The sequence below is a fragment of the Pleurodeles waltl genome, chromosome 7 (genome assembly GCF_031143425.1).
Source record: "Pleurodeles waltl isolate 20211129_DDA chromosome 7, aPleWal1.hap1.20221129, whole genome shotgun sequence".
Classification (NCBI taxonomy): domain Eukaryota; kingdom Metazoa; phylum Chordata; class Amphibia; order Caudata; family Salamandridae; genus Pleurodeles; species Pleurodeles waltl.
This window is the reverse complement of record NC_090446.1, coordinates 1,516,619,863-1,516,634,173: the sequence shown is the minus strand read 5'-3', so window position 1 is coordinate 1,516,634,173 and position 14,311 is coordinate 1,516,619,863. Positions and strand designations below refer to the sequence as shown.

The following is a 14,311-nucleotide window of genomic DNA, read 5'->3' as shown; positions in this document are numbered from 1 at the left end:
ATAGTGAAGACTAGAAATAAGAGACCAAAAGGAAAGTCACTACAGGCGGCTTAGCTACTAGTCATGAAGCTAGTTTGACGAACCAGCAATAAACCGATGTAGAGTCAGGAACCATACAGTAGATCCAGTAATGACAATAGCAGGAACAGAGCCCACACATGTGTGCCATGCAAAAATCATCACACAAGTGGGATGTTGTGGAGCACAGGCCATGCCATGCAAAATTAATATGAGAGTCTGGAATAAGGGGTTAACTGAGTGTAAAACAGGGAACTAGTAAAGCGAACCAGGTGTAAGAATAACCTGCAGAGGAAGTGGTCCAAGGAACAGGAGCACAACCACTGTGAATGGGGAGGGATGGATCCAGACGACATGAGTGACCGGAGGGTAGTAGGAACAAAGGGCAATCTAGAGACAAAAAGTAGAGCCAACAGAGTCGAAGCCTAGAAACAGTGATCGATTCCAGGCAAAAAGGACTTAGACCTCAGTCTGAACATTGCAATAAATCCTCTGAATGAACTGCACGCTCATATGGTTGTCAAAAGGCAAAAAATAGTAAATTTTTGTTAGCATCCGTTCAATACCTTTAGCCAGAGCTTTTGGTCTATTGGTGTTTTGTTTATTTATTTTTTAATTTTGGCGCTTGAGCTTTGTATTAGAAAGAAAATGAGTGGTTCTTTCCCATTGGAAACCAAAATTACTTACATTTAAAAGAGGCCCAAATCAGTAACTCTTTAGGCAGCAGTTTATAAATTATGTTGACTTATGAACAATGTCATGTTTTCTGAGCCAATGTTTATAAATGTTATTTGAAAATCCCAGCAGGGGTGTAGAATTTAATAAAATATCTACTTGTCCATGGGACAGGTTGCTTCATAAATCTACTTGGCCTGTAAAAAAAATGTACTTGTCCTTTTGGTGCCATGTAGCGCGGTGCCAAATTATGGCAGAATTCTCACTATATAAGAGCTCTGATAATAGCCTTTGATTATGCCAGGGCTAATACTACAGCAAGGCCTGACTACTAGGAGTTTCCTTATTTTGCCCCCTTTCCGCAGATCTATATACTGGGGCTTGGGGAAGCAGTAAGTAATAGTTCCAGAGTTGGAATACCTTTGAGTCTGTACAAACCTACTAACTTGCATGCTTTAAGGATTTTCACCAGCTTTTCTCTAATCTTTTCCCATACTGAGAAAGGCTGAAAATTTACTCCTGACCAGGGCAGAAGTCGAATTCTTCCAGGGCTGGGGAAAAAAGTGGTTGGAGGGAAAACGAACTGGTAACGGATCAATAGATTTCTGCATGCGCAAATCTACACATGCACATTTGCTCATGCTAAAATACAGTTCACAAATATGTTATAGGAGTACAATTTCCCGATCTTCTGTAAATTCATTAAAGCCATAATTCTGCACTAATGTAATGACATATACCATGCGTGCACTCTTGTGACTTTCTTTAGGAATTGGGCCCCTAATTAGATCCCTAATTAGGTCTAATTAGGTTTTTGAGAAAAAGCAAACCATTTGTTTATTGCTTTTGCCAATGCTGGTTACAATTGCGAGGGTCTGGCAGCTCCCACACAAAGTTTTACAAAAGGCATGTGAAAACAAGAAACGCAGTAACAAAACCAAAAGACTGACCACAATTGTTGCATCGGTTGGCTTTGCCAGTGCTTATTTTCATGTTTCCCATAATTATGTTCAAAATGGTTACACTGGTTTTCCATTATGAATATTTTTTGGAAATACTAGCATGCATCAACACATTCTACTAAATGAAGCTTCGAAACATTGGTACATACAATTTCGCACTAATTTAGCAAAAATGTTTTTTCATTGTTGTATTTTTTCTGGACATTTTATTTTGAAAGTAAATCATCAATCTTGGTTACAAGCTTCTGCAAACATTTACATCTAATCAGAGCATTATACATAGCCTCATAGTGTTAAACTTTTCTAATGTGTTTGTACATTTTGTTTACTGCAACCACTGTCAGTTGTGCAGTCAGAGCTTACCACATTTATTTAAAGCACTCACCCAACTAATAAAGGCTTTGCATTAATGAACCATAAATACAAGTTCAAACAGCATTAACACGTGGACATAAATATTCCCTCAACTGCAGACAGACCCCTTCCCTTTAAACTGGCAGCCAAAGAGTTTGTGCTACAGGGGGTTGGGCCTAGTGGTCCCAAGGACAAAATAAATATGAAAACTTGTTGTCCTTGACCTAGAACAATATGCCCTGGGCGTCGGGCTGTAGGAATTCCACACCCCTACCCAGCTTTATGCTGTTAGCATTAGACTGCACCACTTCAATGTCATTAATCTTAGTAGGTTCAGGCAATTATTTCAGTCTGCTGAATGGTATGAATTCTAGGCCTTTTTCACTAAATAGGGACGTTAAGACATGTGCAAAGGATTATTTATGAGACCTCTGGTGGGTTGAGCACTGGTATGGTGGCTGGCTTTCTTTAAACATGAGCTTGCATTGGGTATTAATTCTGTGCTGTGAATGTAGCATGAAATAACACCATACAAGAACATGTTTGGGGACCTTAATTCCTTGACAAGTTATTCTGGTTTGAGTTAGACTGCAATCTCCTCATCATTTTATTATTGCACTTGTCTTCTGTTGCTTTTCCACTCCCTTGACTGGCCCGCTTGTGATTATTGTGCTACCATGATTTTGGAACATGTTTGTGTTGCTGTTAACTGTCATTTTGTATAGTCTCTCCTCTTTATGAAGGACAGCATTGATCTTTCTGTAGGGTGTATATCATCCTGCAACCTGGATCCTAAGAGTTAGAAGTGACTCAGGTTTTTTGCAGATTTTTCCACAAAGCTGAGCCCCATTTTTTAAATCTACCTTACATCTTTAAGAAGTGTTTTTCATTCTTAGCGCACCATTCTCCAGAATTGCAATTTACTAATCTAATAGAAATGCTGGATGAGTATACAGTTTTGAAATTTGTGATATGACCAAAGGCATCCCCTTTTTTGGTCATTGGCTTTTGAGTAGTATCTGGCTTGTGGCAATTCTAATCTGGGATAAGAGGACCTATGTCTTCTAGTCTGTCAATCTGCACATTTGTCTCGCTCTCTTATTGCATCAGTCTATTCCTCCCTTTTTCTCTGTCTGTTTTTTCATGGGTGATTATCCTCAAGACTGTGGTGTTCTGTGCTTTGGCTTTGTACTCACTTATGTCTCTAATTATTCCTTGGCATCCGTGACTTGCTAAGGCGTCCTCCACTTGAGTTTCTTGGAGTAATTGACAGCTATAATGGAGCTGATGTCAACCGTGGCTCCCATATCACAATAGGGGATTTATGGGACGGTGTTGTTCAGTGTCCACAAAATGTCTCTTCGATCCCTGCTCATCAAAACAACTGAAGAATGCATATCATTGTATGTGTTCTGTCCTTGTTATTGTTGGTTAATTTCCATTCCCATAGAATGGCGTCTTGCAGACAAGCCCATGTACTCACCTTTCTCTCTCTCGCTACCCACCATTTGCCTTCTCAACATGTACCAAAGACGGAGTAACTCATAGTTGCTCAAACATGCCTCTTACTTGACATTGTCGCATAGGTTCTCATTGGGACAATAAGGCTACTGGATTTGGGCGGTATGATCGCCTGGGTAGTGGGTACTGAGTAAAATTCCACACCAGGTGACACCGGTCGGCCTTATCCGGGTTTTCCGGCTAACTGGCAGTTCCTCATCTCCGACCGAGATGATTGTGCCAACCGAGCTCATGGTAAGATAGACTCCGCTTAGAATCGTGGTATATCAGATCGCCTCCCTTTCTCTCAGTTACCAAAATCTCACTCGGGCAAAGACAACAGAGGCAGAGTATAGTTAAATAAGCATTTATCAAATTATCTGCATCTTAGATAAAAGCAGGTGCTCAGCAATAACGAGAATGATAGAAAACAATAGGAGCTGATATGTGACTAAAAATTTAAAACACAAAAACAGTCCTACCATGCGGTCTAAACAGGGGGGTGGATATATAACCTCTCACCTATGCTATGTACGAGCACAGCATACTAAGCCTAATCTGCCCGTTGGCTTTCCCCCTGGGAGGACATCGTCCCTCACACTTGAAAAAGAGGCCTGAGGTCTAGCGAGATACCATCCCCATTCAGTTCAGGGCTTGGTCTCTCTAAGCAAGTAGCTGTAGTGAAGCGGACAGCAATCAGCATAAGCTCGTGGTCATCTGGCTGGAATCTCCCTCTAACGGGTTTTGGACTGAAAGGGTGTTTCACAATAAAACAGCTGACATTCTACAAAAAGGTACCCACTTCTTAATGTATTGTTTTCTGTGAATGCAGGAAACACGGTATACCACATTTGTCGGCAACCCTATCTGACTGTAGCCTTGGATAAAGCACAAAACAAACTACATGTCTGTAGGAGGCTGGACTGGCTTGTAGTGGGTACCAAGGGGTACTTACACCTTGCACCAGGTCCAGTTATCCCTTATTAGTGTATAGGGGTGTCTAGCAGCTTAGGCTGATAGAAAATGGTAGCTTAGCAGAGCAGCTTAGGCTGAACTAGGAGACGAGTGAAGCTCCTACAGTACCACTAGTGTCACTTGCACAATATCATAAGAAAACACAATACACAGATATACTAAAAATAAAGGTACTTTATTTTTATGACAATATGCCAAAGTATCTCAGTGAGTACCCTCAGTATGAGGATAGCAAATATACACAAGATATATGTACACAATACCAAAAATATGCAGTATAGCAATAGAAAACAGTGCAAACAATGTATAGTTACAATAGGATGCAATGGGGACACATAAGGATAGGGGCAACACAAACCATATACTCTGAAAGTGGAATGCGAACCACGAATGGACCCCAAACCTATGTGACCTTGTAGAGGGTCGCTGGGACTGTAAGAAAACAGGGAGGGTTAGAAAAATAGCCCACCCCAAGACCCTGAAAAGTGAGTGCAAAGTGCACTGAAGTTCCCCAAAGAGCACAGAAGTCGTGATAGGGGAATTCTGCAGGAAAGACCAACACCAGCAATGCAACAACGATGGATTTCCAGACGAGAGTACCTGTGGAACAAGGGGACCAAGTCCAAAAGTCACCATCAAGTCGGAAGTGGGCAGATGCCCAGGAAATGCCAGCTGTGGGTGCAAAGAAGCTGCTACTGGGCAGTAGAAGCTGAGGATTCTGCAAGAACGACAAGGGCTAGAAACTTCCCCTTTGGGGGATGGATGTCCCACGTCGTGAAGAGTCGTGCAGAAGTGTTTTCCTGAAGAAAGACCGCAAACAAGCCTTGCTAGCTGCAACGCTCGCGGTTAGGGTTTTTGGATGCTGCTGTGGCCCAGGAGGGACCAGGATGTCGCCAATTGCGTGAGGGGACAGAGGGGGCGTCCAGCAAGACAAGGAGCCCTCTCAGAAGCAAGCAGCACCCGCAGAAGTGCTGGAACAGGCACTACGAAGTGGCGTGAAACGGTGCTCACCCGAAGTTGCACAAAAGAGTCCCACGCCGCCGGAGGACAACTCAGGAGGTCGTGCAATGCAGGTTAGAGTGCCGTGGACCCAGGCTTGGCTGTGTACAAAGGAAATCCTGGAAAAGTGCACAGGAGCCGGAGTAGCTGCAAAAGACGCGGTTCCCAGCAATGCAGTCTGGCCTGGGGAGGCAAGGACTTACCTCCTCCAAACTTGGACTGAAGAGTCACTGGACTGTGGGAGTCACTTGGACAGAGTTGCTGAGTTCAGGGGACCTCGCTCGTCGTGCTGAGAGGAGACCCAGAGGACCGGTGATGCAGTTCTTTGGTGCCTGCGGTTGCAGGGGGAAGATTCCGTCGACCCACGGGAGATTTCTTCGGAGCTTCTAGTGCAGAGAGGAGGCAGACTACCCCCACAGCATGCACCACCAGCAAAACAGTCGAGAAGGCGGCAGGATCAGCGTTACAGTGTCGCAGTAGTCGTCTTTGCTACTTAGTTGCAGTTTTGCAGGCTTCCAGCGCGGTCAGCAGTCGATTCCTTGGCAGAAGGTGAAGAGAGAGATGCAGAGGAACTCTGATGAGCTCTTGCATTCGTTATCTAAGGAATTCCCCAAAGCAGAGACTCTAAATAGCCAGAAAAGAGTGTTTGGCTACTTAGGAGAGAGGATAGGCTAGCAACACCTGAAGGAGCCTATCAGAAGGAGTCTCTGACGTCACCTGCTGGCCCTGGCCACTCAGAGCAGTCCAGTGTGCCAGCAGCACCTCTGTTTCCAACATGGCAGAGGTCTGGAGCACACTGGAGGAGCTCTGGGCACCTCCCAGGGGAGGTGCAGGTCAGGGGAGTGGTCACTCCCCTTTTGTAGGAAGTTGGCTCTGTATGTGCTATTTCAAAGTAAGGAATAGCATGCACAGAGTCCAAGGGTTCCCCTTAGAGGTAAGATAGTGGCAAAAAGAGATAATACTAATGCTCTATTTTGTGGTAGTGTGGTCGAGCAGTAGGCTTATCAAAGGAGTAGTGTTAAGCATTTGTTGTACATACACACAGGCAATAAATGAGGAACACACACTCAGGGACAAATCCAGCCAATAGGTTTTGTTATAAAAAAATATCTTTTCTTAGTTTATTTTAAGAACCACAGGTTCAAATTCTACATGTAATATCTCATTTGAAAGGTATTGCAGGTAAGTACTTCAGGAACTTTAAATCATTACATTAGCATGTATACTTTTTACATAAAACACAATAAGCTGTTTTAAAAGTGGACACTTAGTGCAATTTTCACAGTTCCTGGGGGAGGTAAGTTTTCACAGGTAAGTAAGTCACTTACAGGTTTCAGTTTTTGGTCCAAGGTAGCCCACCGTTGGGGGTTCAGAGCAACCCCAAAGTTACCACACCAGCAGCTCAGGGCCGGTCAGGTGCAGAGGTCAAAGAGGTGCCAAAAACACATAGGCTGCAATGGAGAGAAGGGGGTGCCCCTGTTCCGGCCTGCCAGCAGGTAAGTACCTGCGTCTTCGGAGGGCAGACCAGGGGGGTTTTGTAGGGCACCGGGGGGGACACAAGTTCACACAAAAAGTACACCCTCAGCGGCACTGGGGCGGCCGGGTGCAGTGTAGAAACAAGCATCGGGTTTGCAATGTAAATCAATGAGAGATCAAGGGATCTCTTCAGCGTCGCAGGCAGGCAAGGGGGGGGGCTCCTCGGGGTAGCCACCACCTGGGCAAGGGAGAGGGCCTCCTGGGGGTCACTCCTGCACAGGAGTTCCGTTCCTTTAGGTGCTGGGGGCTGCGGGTGCAGAGTCTTTTCCAGCCGTCGGGAAAGGGAGTTCAGGCAGTCGTGGTCAGGGGGAGCCTCGGGATTCCCTCTGCAGGCGTCGCTGTGGGGGCTCAGGGGGGACAACTTTGGTTACTCACAGTCGTAGAGTCGCCGGAGGGTCCTCCCTGAAGCGTTGTTTCTCCACCAGTCGAGTCGGGGTCGCCGGGTGCAGTGTTGCAAGTCTCACGCTTCTTGCTGGGAGTTGCAGGGGTCTTTAAAGCTGCTCCTTGAAACAAAGTTGCAGTTCTTTTGGAGCAGTGCCGCTGTCCTCGGGAGTTTCTAGTCTTTCTTGAAGCGGGGCAGTCCTCAGAGGATTCAGAGGTCGCTGGTCCCTTGGAAAGCGTAGCTGGAGCAGGGTTCTTTGGAAGGCAGGAGACAGGCCGGTAGGACAGGGCCAAAGCAGTTGGTGTCTTCTGTTCTTCCTCTGCAGGGGTTTTTCAGCTCAGCAGTCTTCTTCTTCAGGTAAGTTGCAGGAATCTAAATTCTTAGGTTCAGGGGAGCCCTTAAATACTAAATTTAAGGGCGTGTTTAGGTCTCGGGGGTTAGTAGCCAATGGCTACTAGCCCTGAGGGTGGGTACACCCTCTTTGTGCCTCCTCCCAAGGGGAGGGGGTCACATCCCTAATCCTATTGGGGAATCCTCCATCTGCAAGATGGAGGATTTCTAAAAGTTAGAGTCACTTCAGCTCAGGACACCTTAGGGGCTGTCCTGACTGGCCAGTGACTCCTCCTTGTTTTTCTCATTATTTTCTCCGGCCTTGCCGCCAAAAGTGGGGGCTGTGGCCGGAGGGGGTGGGCAACTCCACTAGCTGGAGTGTCCTGCGTTGCTGGCACAAAGGGGTGAGCCTTTGAGGCTCACCGCCAGGTGTGACAGCTCCTGCCTGGGGGAGGTGTTTGCATCTCCACCCAGTGCAGGCTTTGTTACTGGCCTCAGAGTGACAAAGGCACTCTCCCCATGGGGCCAGCAACATGTCTCTAGTGTGGCAGGCTGCTGGAACCAGTCAGCCTACACTGAACAATTGGGTAAAATACAGGGGGCATCTCTAAGATGCTCTCTGTGGGCATTTTTTAATAAATCCAACACTGGCATCAGTGTGGGTTTATTATTCTGAGAAGTTTGATACTAAACTTCCCAGTATTCAGTGTAGCCATTATGGAGCTGTGGAGTTCGTTTTTGACAGACTCCCAGCCCATATACTCTTATGGCTACCCTGCACTTACAATGTCTAAGGTCTTGCTTAGACACTGTAGGGGCATAGTGCTCATGCACATATGCCCTCACCTGTGGTATAGTGCACCCTGCCTTAGGGCTGTAAGGCCTACTAGAGGGGTGACTTACCTATGCCACAGGCAGTGGGAGGTTGGCATGGCACCCTGAGGGGAGTGCCATGTCGACTTAGTCATTTTCTCCCCACCAGCACACACAAGCTGGCAAGCAGTGTGTCTGTGCTGAGTGAGGGGTCCCTAGGGTGGCATAAGACATGCTGCAGCCCTTAGAGACCTTCCCTGGCATCAGGGCCCTTGGTACCAGGGGTACCAGTTACAAGGGACTTACCTAGGTGCCAGGGTTGTGCCAATTGTGGAAACAATGGTACATTTTAGGTGAAAGAACACTGGTGCTGGGGCCTGGTTAGCAGGGTCCCAGCACACTTCTCAGTCAAGTCAGCATCAGTATCAGGCAAAAAGTGGGGGGTAACTGCAACAGGGAGCCATTTCTTTACACCTTTCCTGTGTCCAGTTTCGTGCCAGAGCAGGGCTGAAGGGTCCCTGAACCGGTGTAGACTGGCTTATGCAGAAATGGGCACCATCTGTGCCCATGAAAGCATTTCCAGAGGCTGGGGGAGGCTACTCCTCCCCTGCCTTAACACCTTTTTCCAAAGGGAGAGGGTGTAACACCCTCTCTCTGAGGAAGTCCTTTGTTCTGCCTTCCTGGGCCACAAGCCTGGCTGGACCCCAGGAGGGCAGAAACCTGTCTGAGGGGTTGGCAGCAGCAGCAGCTGCAGTGAAACCCCTGAAAAGGCAGTTTGGCAGTACCCGGGTCTGTGCTAGAGACCCGTGGGATCATGGGATTGTGCCAACAATGCCAGGATGGCATTGAGGGGGCAATTCCATGATCATGTGGATGTTATTTCACTCAGGCTGCAGTGGCAGGCCTGTGTAAGAATTGTCAGAGCTCCGTATGGGTGGCAAAAGAAATGCTGCAGCCCATAGGGATCTCCTGGAACCCCAATACCCTGGGTACCTCAGTACCATATACTAGGGAGTTATAAGGGTGTTCCAATATGCCAATGTAAATTGGTAAAATTGGTCATTAGCCTGTTAGTGACAATTTGTACAGAGAGAGCATAACCACTGAGGTTCTGGTTAGCAGAGCCTCAGTGAGACAGTTAGGCATCACACAGGGAACACATAAATATAGGTCACAAACTTATGAGCACTGGGGTCCTGGCTAGCAGAAGTGGAGAAGTGTGGCTCAAGTGGAGAAGTGTGGCTCAATGGTTAGAGCGGCAGACCCTGAAGCAGAGATCTGGCTCAAGACCAGGGTTCAAGTCCCGCTTCGGCAGGTCTTGGGCTCAATTCCCCTTGACCAGATAATTCTCGCCTCGGTGCCTAATCTAATTCATGGGTCCCACTCTGCAACTCTGGGTGTAAAGAAATGGCTCCCTGTTGCAGTTACCCCCCACTTTTTGCCTGATACTGATGCTGACTTGACTGAGAAGTGTGCTGGGACCCTGCTAACCAGGCCCCAGCACCAGTGTTCTTTCACCTAAAATGTACCATTGTTTCCACAATTGGCACAACCCTGGCACCTAGGTAAGTCCCTTGTAACTGGTACCCCTGGTACCAAGGGCCCTGATGCCAGGGAAGGTCTCTAAAGGCTGCAGCATGTCTTATGCCACCCTAGGGACCCCTCACTCAGCACAGACACACTGCTTACCAGCGTGTGTGTGCTGATGGGGAGAAAATGACTAAGTCGACATGACACTCCCCTCAGGGTGCCATGCCAACCTCCCACTGCCTGTGGCATAGGTAAGTCACCCCTCTAGTAGGCCTTACAGCCCTAAGGCAGGGTGCACTATACCACAGGTGAGGGCATATGTGCATGAGCACTATGCCCCTACAGTGTCTAAGCAAAACCTTAGACATTGTAAGTGCAGGGTAGCCATAAGAGTATATGGGCTGGGAGTCTGTCAAAAACGAACTCCACAGCTCCATAATGGCTACACTGAATACTGGGAAGTTTAGTATCAAACTTCTCAGAATAATAAACCCACACTGATGCCAGTGTTGGATTTATTAAAAAATGCACACAGAGGGCATCTTAGAGATACCCCCTGTATTTTACCCAATTGTTCAGTGCAGGACTGACTGGTCTGTGCCAGCCTGCTGCTGAGAGACGAGTGTCTGACCTCATGCGGTGAGAGCCTTTGTGCTCTCTGAGGACAGAAACAAAGCCTGCCCTGGGTGGAGGTGCTTCACACCTCCCCCCTGCAGGAACTGTAACACCTAGCAGTGAGCTTCAAAGGCTCAAGCTTCGTGTTACAATGCCCCAGGGCACTCCAGCTAGTGGAGATGCCCGCCTCCTGGACCCAGCCCCCACTTTTGGCGGCAAGTCCAGGAGAGATAATGAGAAAAACAAGGAGGAGTCACTGGCCAGTCAGGACAGCCCCTAAGGTGTCCTGAGCTGAGGTGACTCTAACTTTTAGAAATCCTCCATCTTGCAGATGGAGGATTCCCCCAATAGGATTAGGGATGTGACCCCCTCCCCTTGGGAGGAAGCACAAAGAGGGTGTACCCACCCTCAGGGCTAGTAGCCATTGGCTACTAACCCCCCAGACCTAAACACGCCCTTAAATTTAGTATTTAAGGGCTTCCCTGAACCTAAAGAGTTAGATTCCTGCAACTACAAGAAGAAGGACTGCCGAGCTGACAAACCCCTGCAGAGGAAGAACAGAAGACACCAACTGCCTTGGCCTCAGACTTACCGGCCTGTCTCCTGCCTTCCAAAGAAACCTGCTCCAGCGACGCTTTCCAAGGGACCAGCGACCTCTGAATCCTCTGAGGACTGCCCTGCTTCGAAAAAGACAAGAAACTCCCGAGGACAGCTGCACTGCTCCAAAAGAACTGCAACTTTGTTACAAGGAGTAGATTTAAAGACCCCTGCAACTCCCCGCAAGAAGCGTGAGACTTGCAACACTGCACCCGGCGACCCCGACTCGACTGGTGGAGAACAACCAACTCAGGGAGGACCCTCCGGCGACTCTACGACTGTGAGTAACCAAAGTTGTCCCCCCTGAGCCCCCACAGCGACGCCTGCAGAGGGAATCCCCAGGCTCACCCTGACCGCGACTGTCTGAACTCCATTTCCCGACGGCTGGAAAAGACCCTGCACCCGCAGTCCCCAGCCCCTAAAGAAACGGAACTTCTGTGCAGGAGTGACCCCCAGGAGGCCCTCTCCCTTGCCCAGGTGGTGGCTACCCCGAGGAGCCCCCCCCTTGCCTGCCTGCATCGCTGAAGAGACCCCTTGGTCTCCCATTGAAACCTGAAGGAAACCCAACGCGTGTTTGCACACTGCACCCGGCCGCCCCCGCGCTGCTGAGGGTGTACCTTCTGTGCTACTTTGTGTCCCCCCCCCGGTGCCCTACAAAACCCCCCTGGTCTGCCCTCCGAAGACGCGGGTACTTACCTGCTGGCAGACTGGAACCGGGGCACCCCCTTCTCTCCATTATAGCCTATGTGTTTTGGGCACCTCTTTGACCTTTGCACCTGACCGGCCCTGAGCTGCTGGTGTGATAACTTTGGGGTTGCTCTGAACCCCCAACGGTGGGCTACCTTGGACCAAAAACTGAAACCTGTAAGTGCCTTACTTACCTGTTGAAACTAACAATAACTTACCTCCCCCAGGAACTGTGAAAATTGCAGTGTGTCCACTTTTAAAACAGCTTATTGTGTTTTATGACAAAAGTATTCATGCTAATGTAATGATTCAAAGTTCCTAGAGTACTTACCTGCAATACCTTCCAAACAAGCTATTACATGTGAAATTTGAACCTGTGGTTCTTAAAATAAACTAAGAAAAAATATTTTTCTATAACAAAACCTATTGGCTGGATTTGTCTCTGAGTGTGTGTACCTCATTTATTGTCTATGTGTATGTACAACAAATGCTTAACACTACTCCTTGGATAAGCCTACTGCTCGACCACACTACCACAAAATAGAGCATTAGTATTATCTCTTTTTACCACTATTTTACCTCTAAGGGGAACCCTTGGACTCTGTGCATGCTATTCCTTACTTTGAAATAGCACATACAGAGCCAACTTCCTACACTGGGCAATAGCTTGCTTAATCTCCACAACGGCCCCAACAGCGCTTGGATGCCTGGCTTCACCCTGGGGGTGCTCAGGAGTGGGCGCCTCCCAGGGAAAAGCCAGGAGGGGTTCCATAGCGGTATGAGTACAGCGCCTTGAGACCCTAACGGGTGAGTAGTGCGCTATACAAGTGCTAATTTACATTTTTACATTTACAGTGACACATAACAAACATACTGAAAACATAGGGTTTTCACTATGAGCACTGGGCCCTGGCTGGCAGGATCCCAGTGAGACAGTGAAAACACCCTGATATACACCCACAAACAGGCCAAAAGTGGGGGTAACAAGGCTAGAAAGAGGCTACTTTCTCACAATGTCCTACTAAGAACGTGATGCTTTCCTAGGCGAAAGAACAACGAGCTAGAGAAAATTAAACAGCACCGCAAATGTAGCTATTGCTAGAAAAATAAAGCAGTGATGTTTAGAAATGTAAGCAGGTTAAAGTGCACAGTGTCAGGCCTAGTTAGCCAAAACAGCATGTCTAAACCCTAACTAACATAGCCATACAACATGTGCCATGCGCAGAAATACTCCTAGCCCTCAGGCCAGTCCCCAGAAGAGGCCATCAAATATGTCTTCAAGACTTGGGAAACAGATGCAGACGATTCTTGGGATCCGTTAAAGCTGGCCACAATCTCCTGGCTGAGTAAATTATATAGTAAAGGTCTCCTTTGTTTGCTTTCAGAAGACCATGGCGCTGAGGACTCCGGTGGAGATACAGAGGATGAATTAAGACGGTGAGTTTGCACTATGATGGAGTATCTTTGAAAATGTCACCACAGGATGTTTGCGATAGCAGCTTTCCATGTCTTATCGAGGTTGACTGTTTATTTGAGATGCTGACTACAGAGCCTGCTGCGTTGGAAAGCACACAGAGTTTTTCTCATGCACGGTAATTTTGAGCTGCGGCAGTCCATGCATTGTGGCTCCCACACTTCTCTTTTGATGCCTTCCAGGCATGACACTCACAATCACCCCCCACCCAGACCAAACTCAGCTAGGTCAAACACTTCAACAGTGGCCTGCAGGACCCCAACACTCTGACCACAAGGGATGCTGGCCTGAAGGATCCCCTTTTATTTCTGCAATGAACATTGATAGATGAATTTGAATCCTTTTAGAAACAGCCCCGTATTGATTCATCACTGGCCGACTCACAGTTTTGCCATTGCTTTTGCACGGTCTTTCCAATACTCTTCACTTCTGACCAGCACCATCCGTGCTACTCCAGTACTGAAACACTGGCAGCTCTTCCAGTACTCCTCTGCCCTAACACACAGCATCCTCGGATGCAGTAAGACCTGTCTGAGCTCTGGCAAACAACATATGGCACCTGAAGATCCCCTAATATTGCAGAGCTGCAAGAAAGCTCTGCAGTGTGCCACACCAGTACTTGGACCAGTATATAGTTTTGCATGAGCATTTCAATCTTGATCTGAAAACACACCCAACATTCCAGGACTGGGACCAATAAACTTGTTTTTCAGAGAACCCCAATTCTTCATTCCCTTTCTAATCTAATACGAGCACATCATGCAGTTCTGCCCCTGTACCTTAGTCTTGGCCTTTTGTTTCTACTTATATTTCAGGCTGAGAACCATCCATCTCTGCCTCTGTGACTCACTTGTGACATTGGGA

General features: G+C 47.6%; 1 protein-coding gene across 2 annotated transcripts in view; it reads left to right on the top strand.

The window, feature by feature from the left end:
* The window catches only part of XRCC1 (X-ray repair cross complementing 1), a 215,217-nt gene that overhangs the window by 170,707 nt on the left and 30,199 nt on the right, over positions 1 to 14,311 (top strand). The window contains exon 13 of one of the 2 annotated variants that reach the window (XM_069201327.1): positions 13,359 to 13,410. In XM_069201327.1, coding sequence (XP_069057428.1) covers positions 13,359 to 13,410 — 52 coding nt within the window. The remainder of the gene's footprint in view (positions 1 to 13,358; positions 13,411 to 14,311) is intronic. The other variant, XM_069201328.1, reaches the window with a different exon arrangement.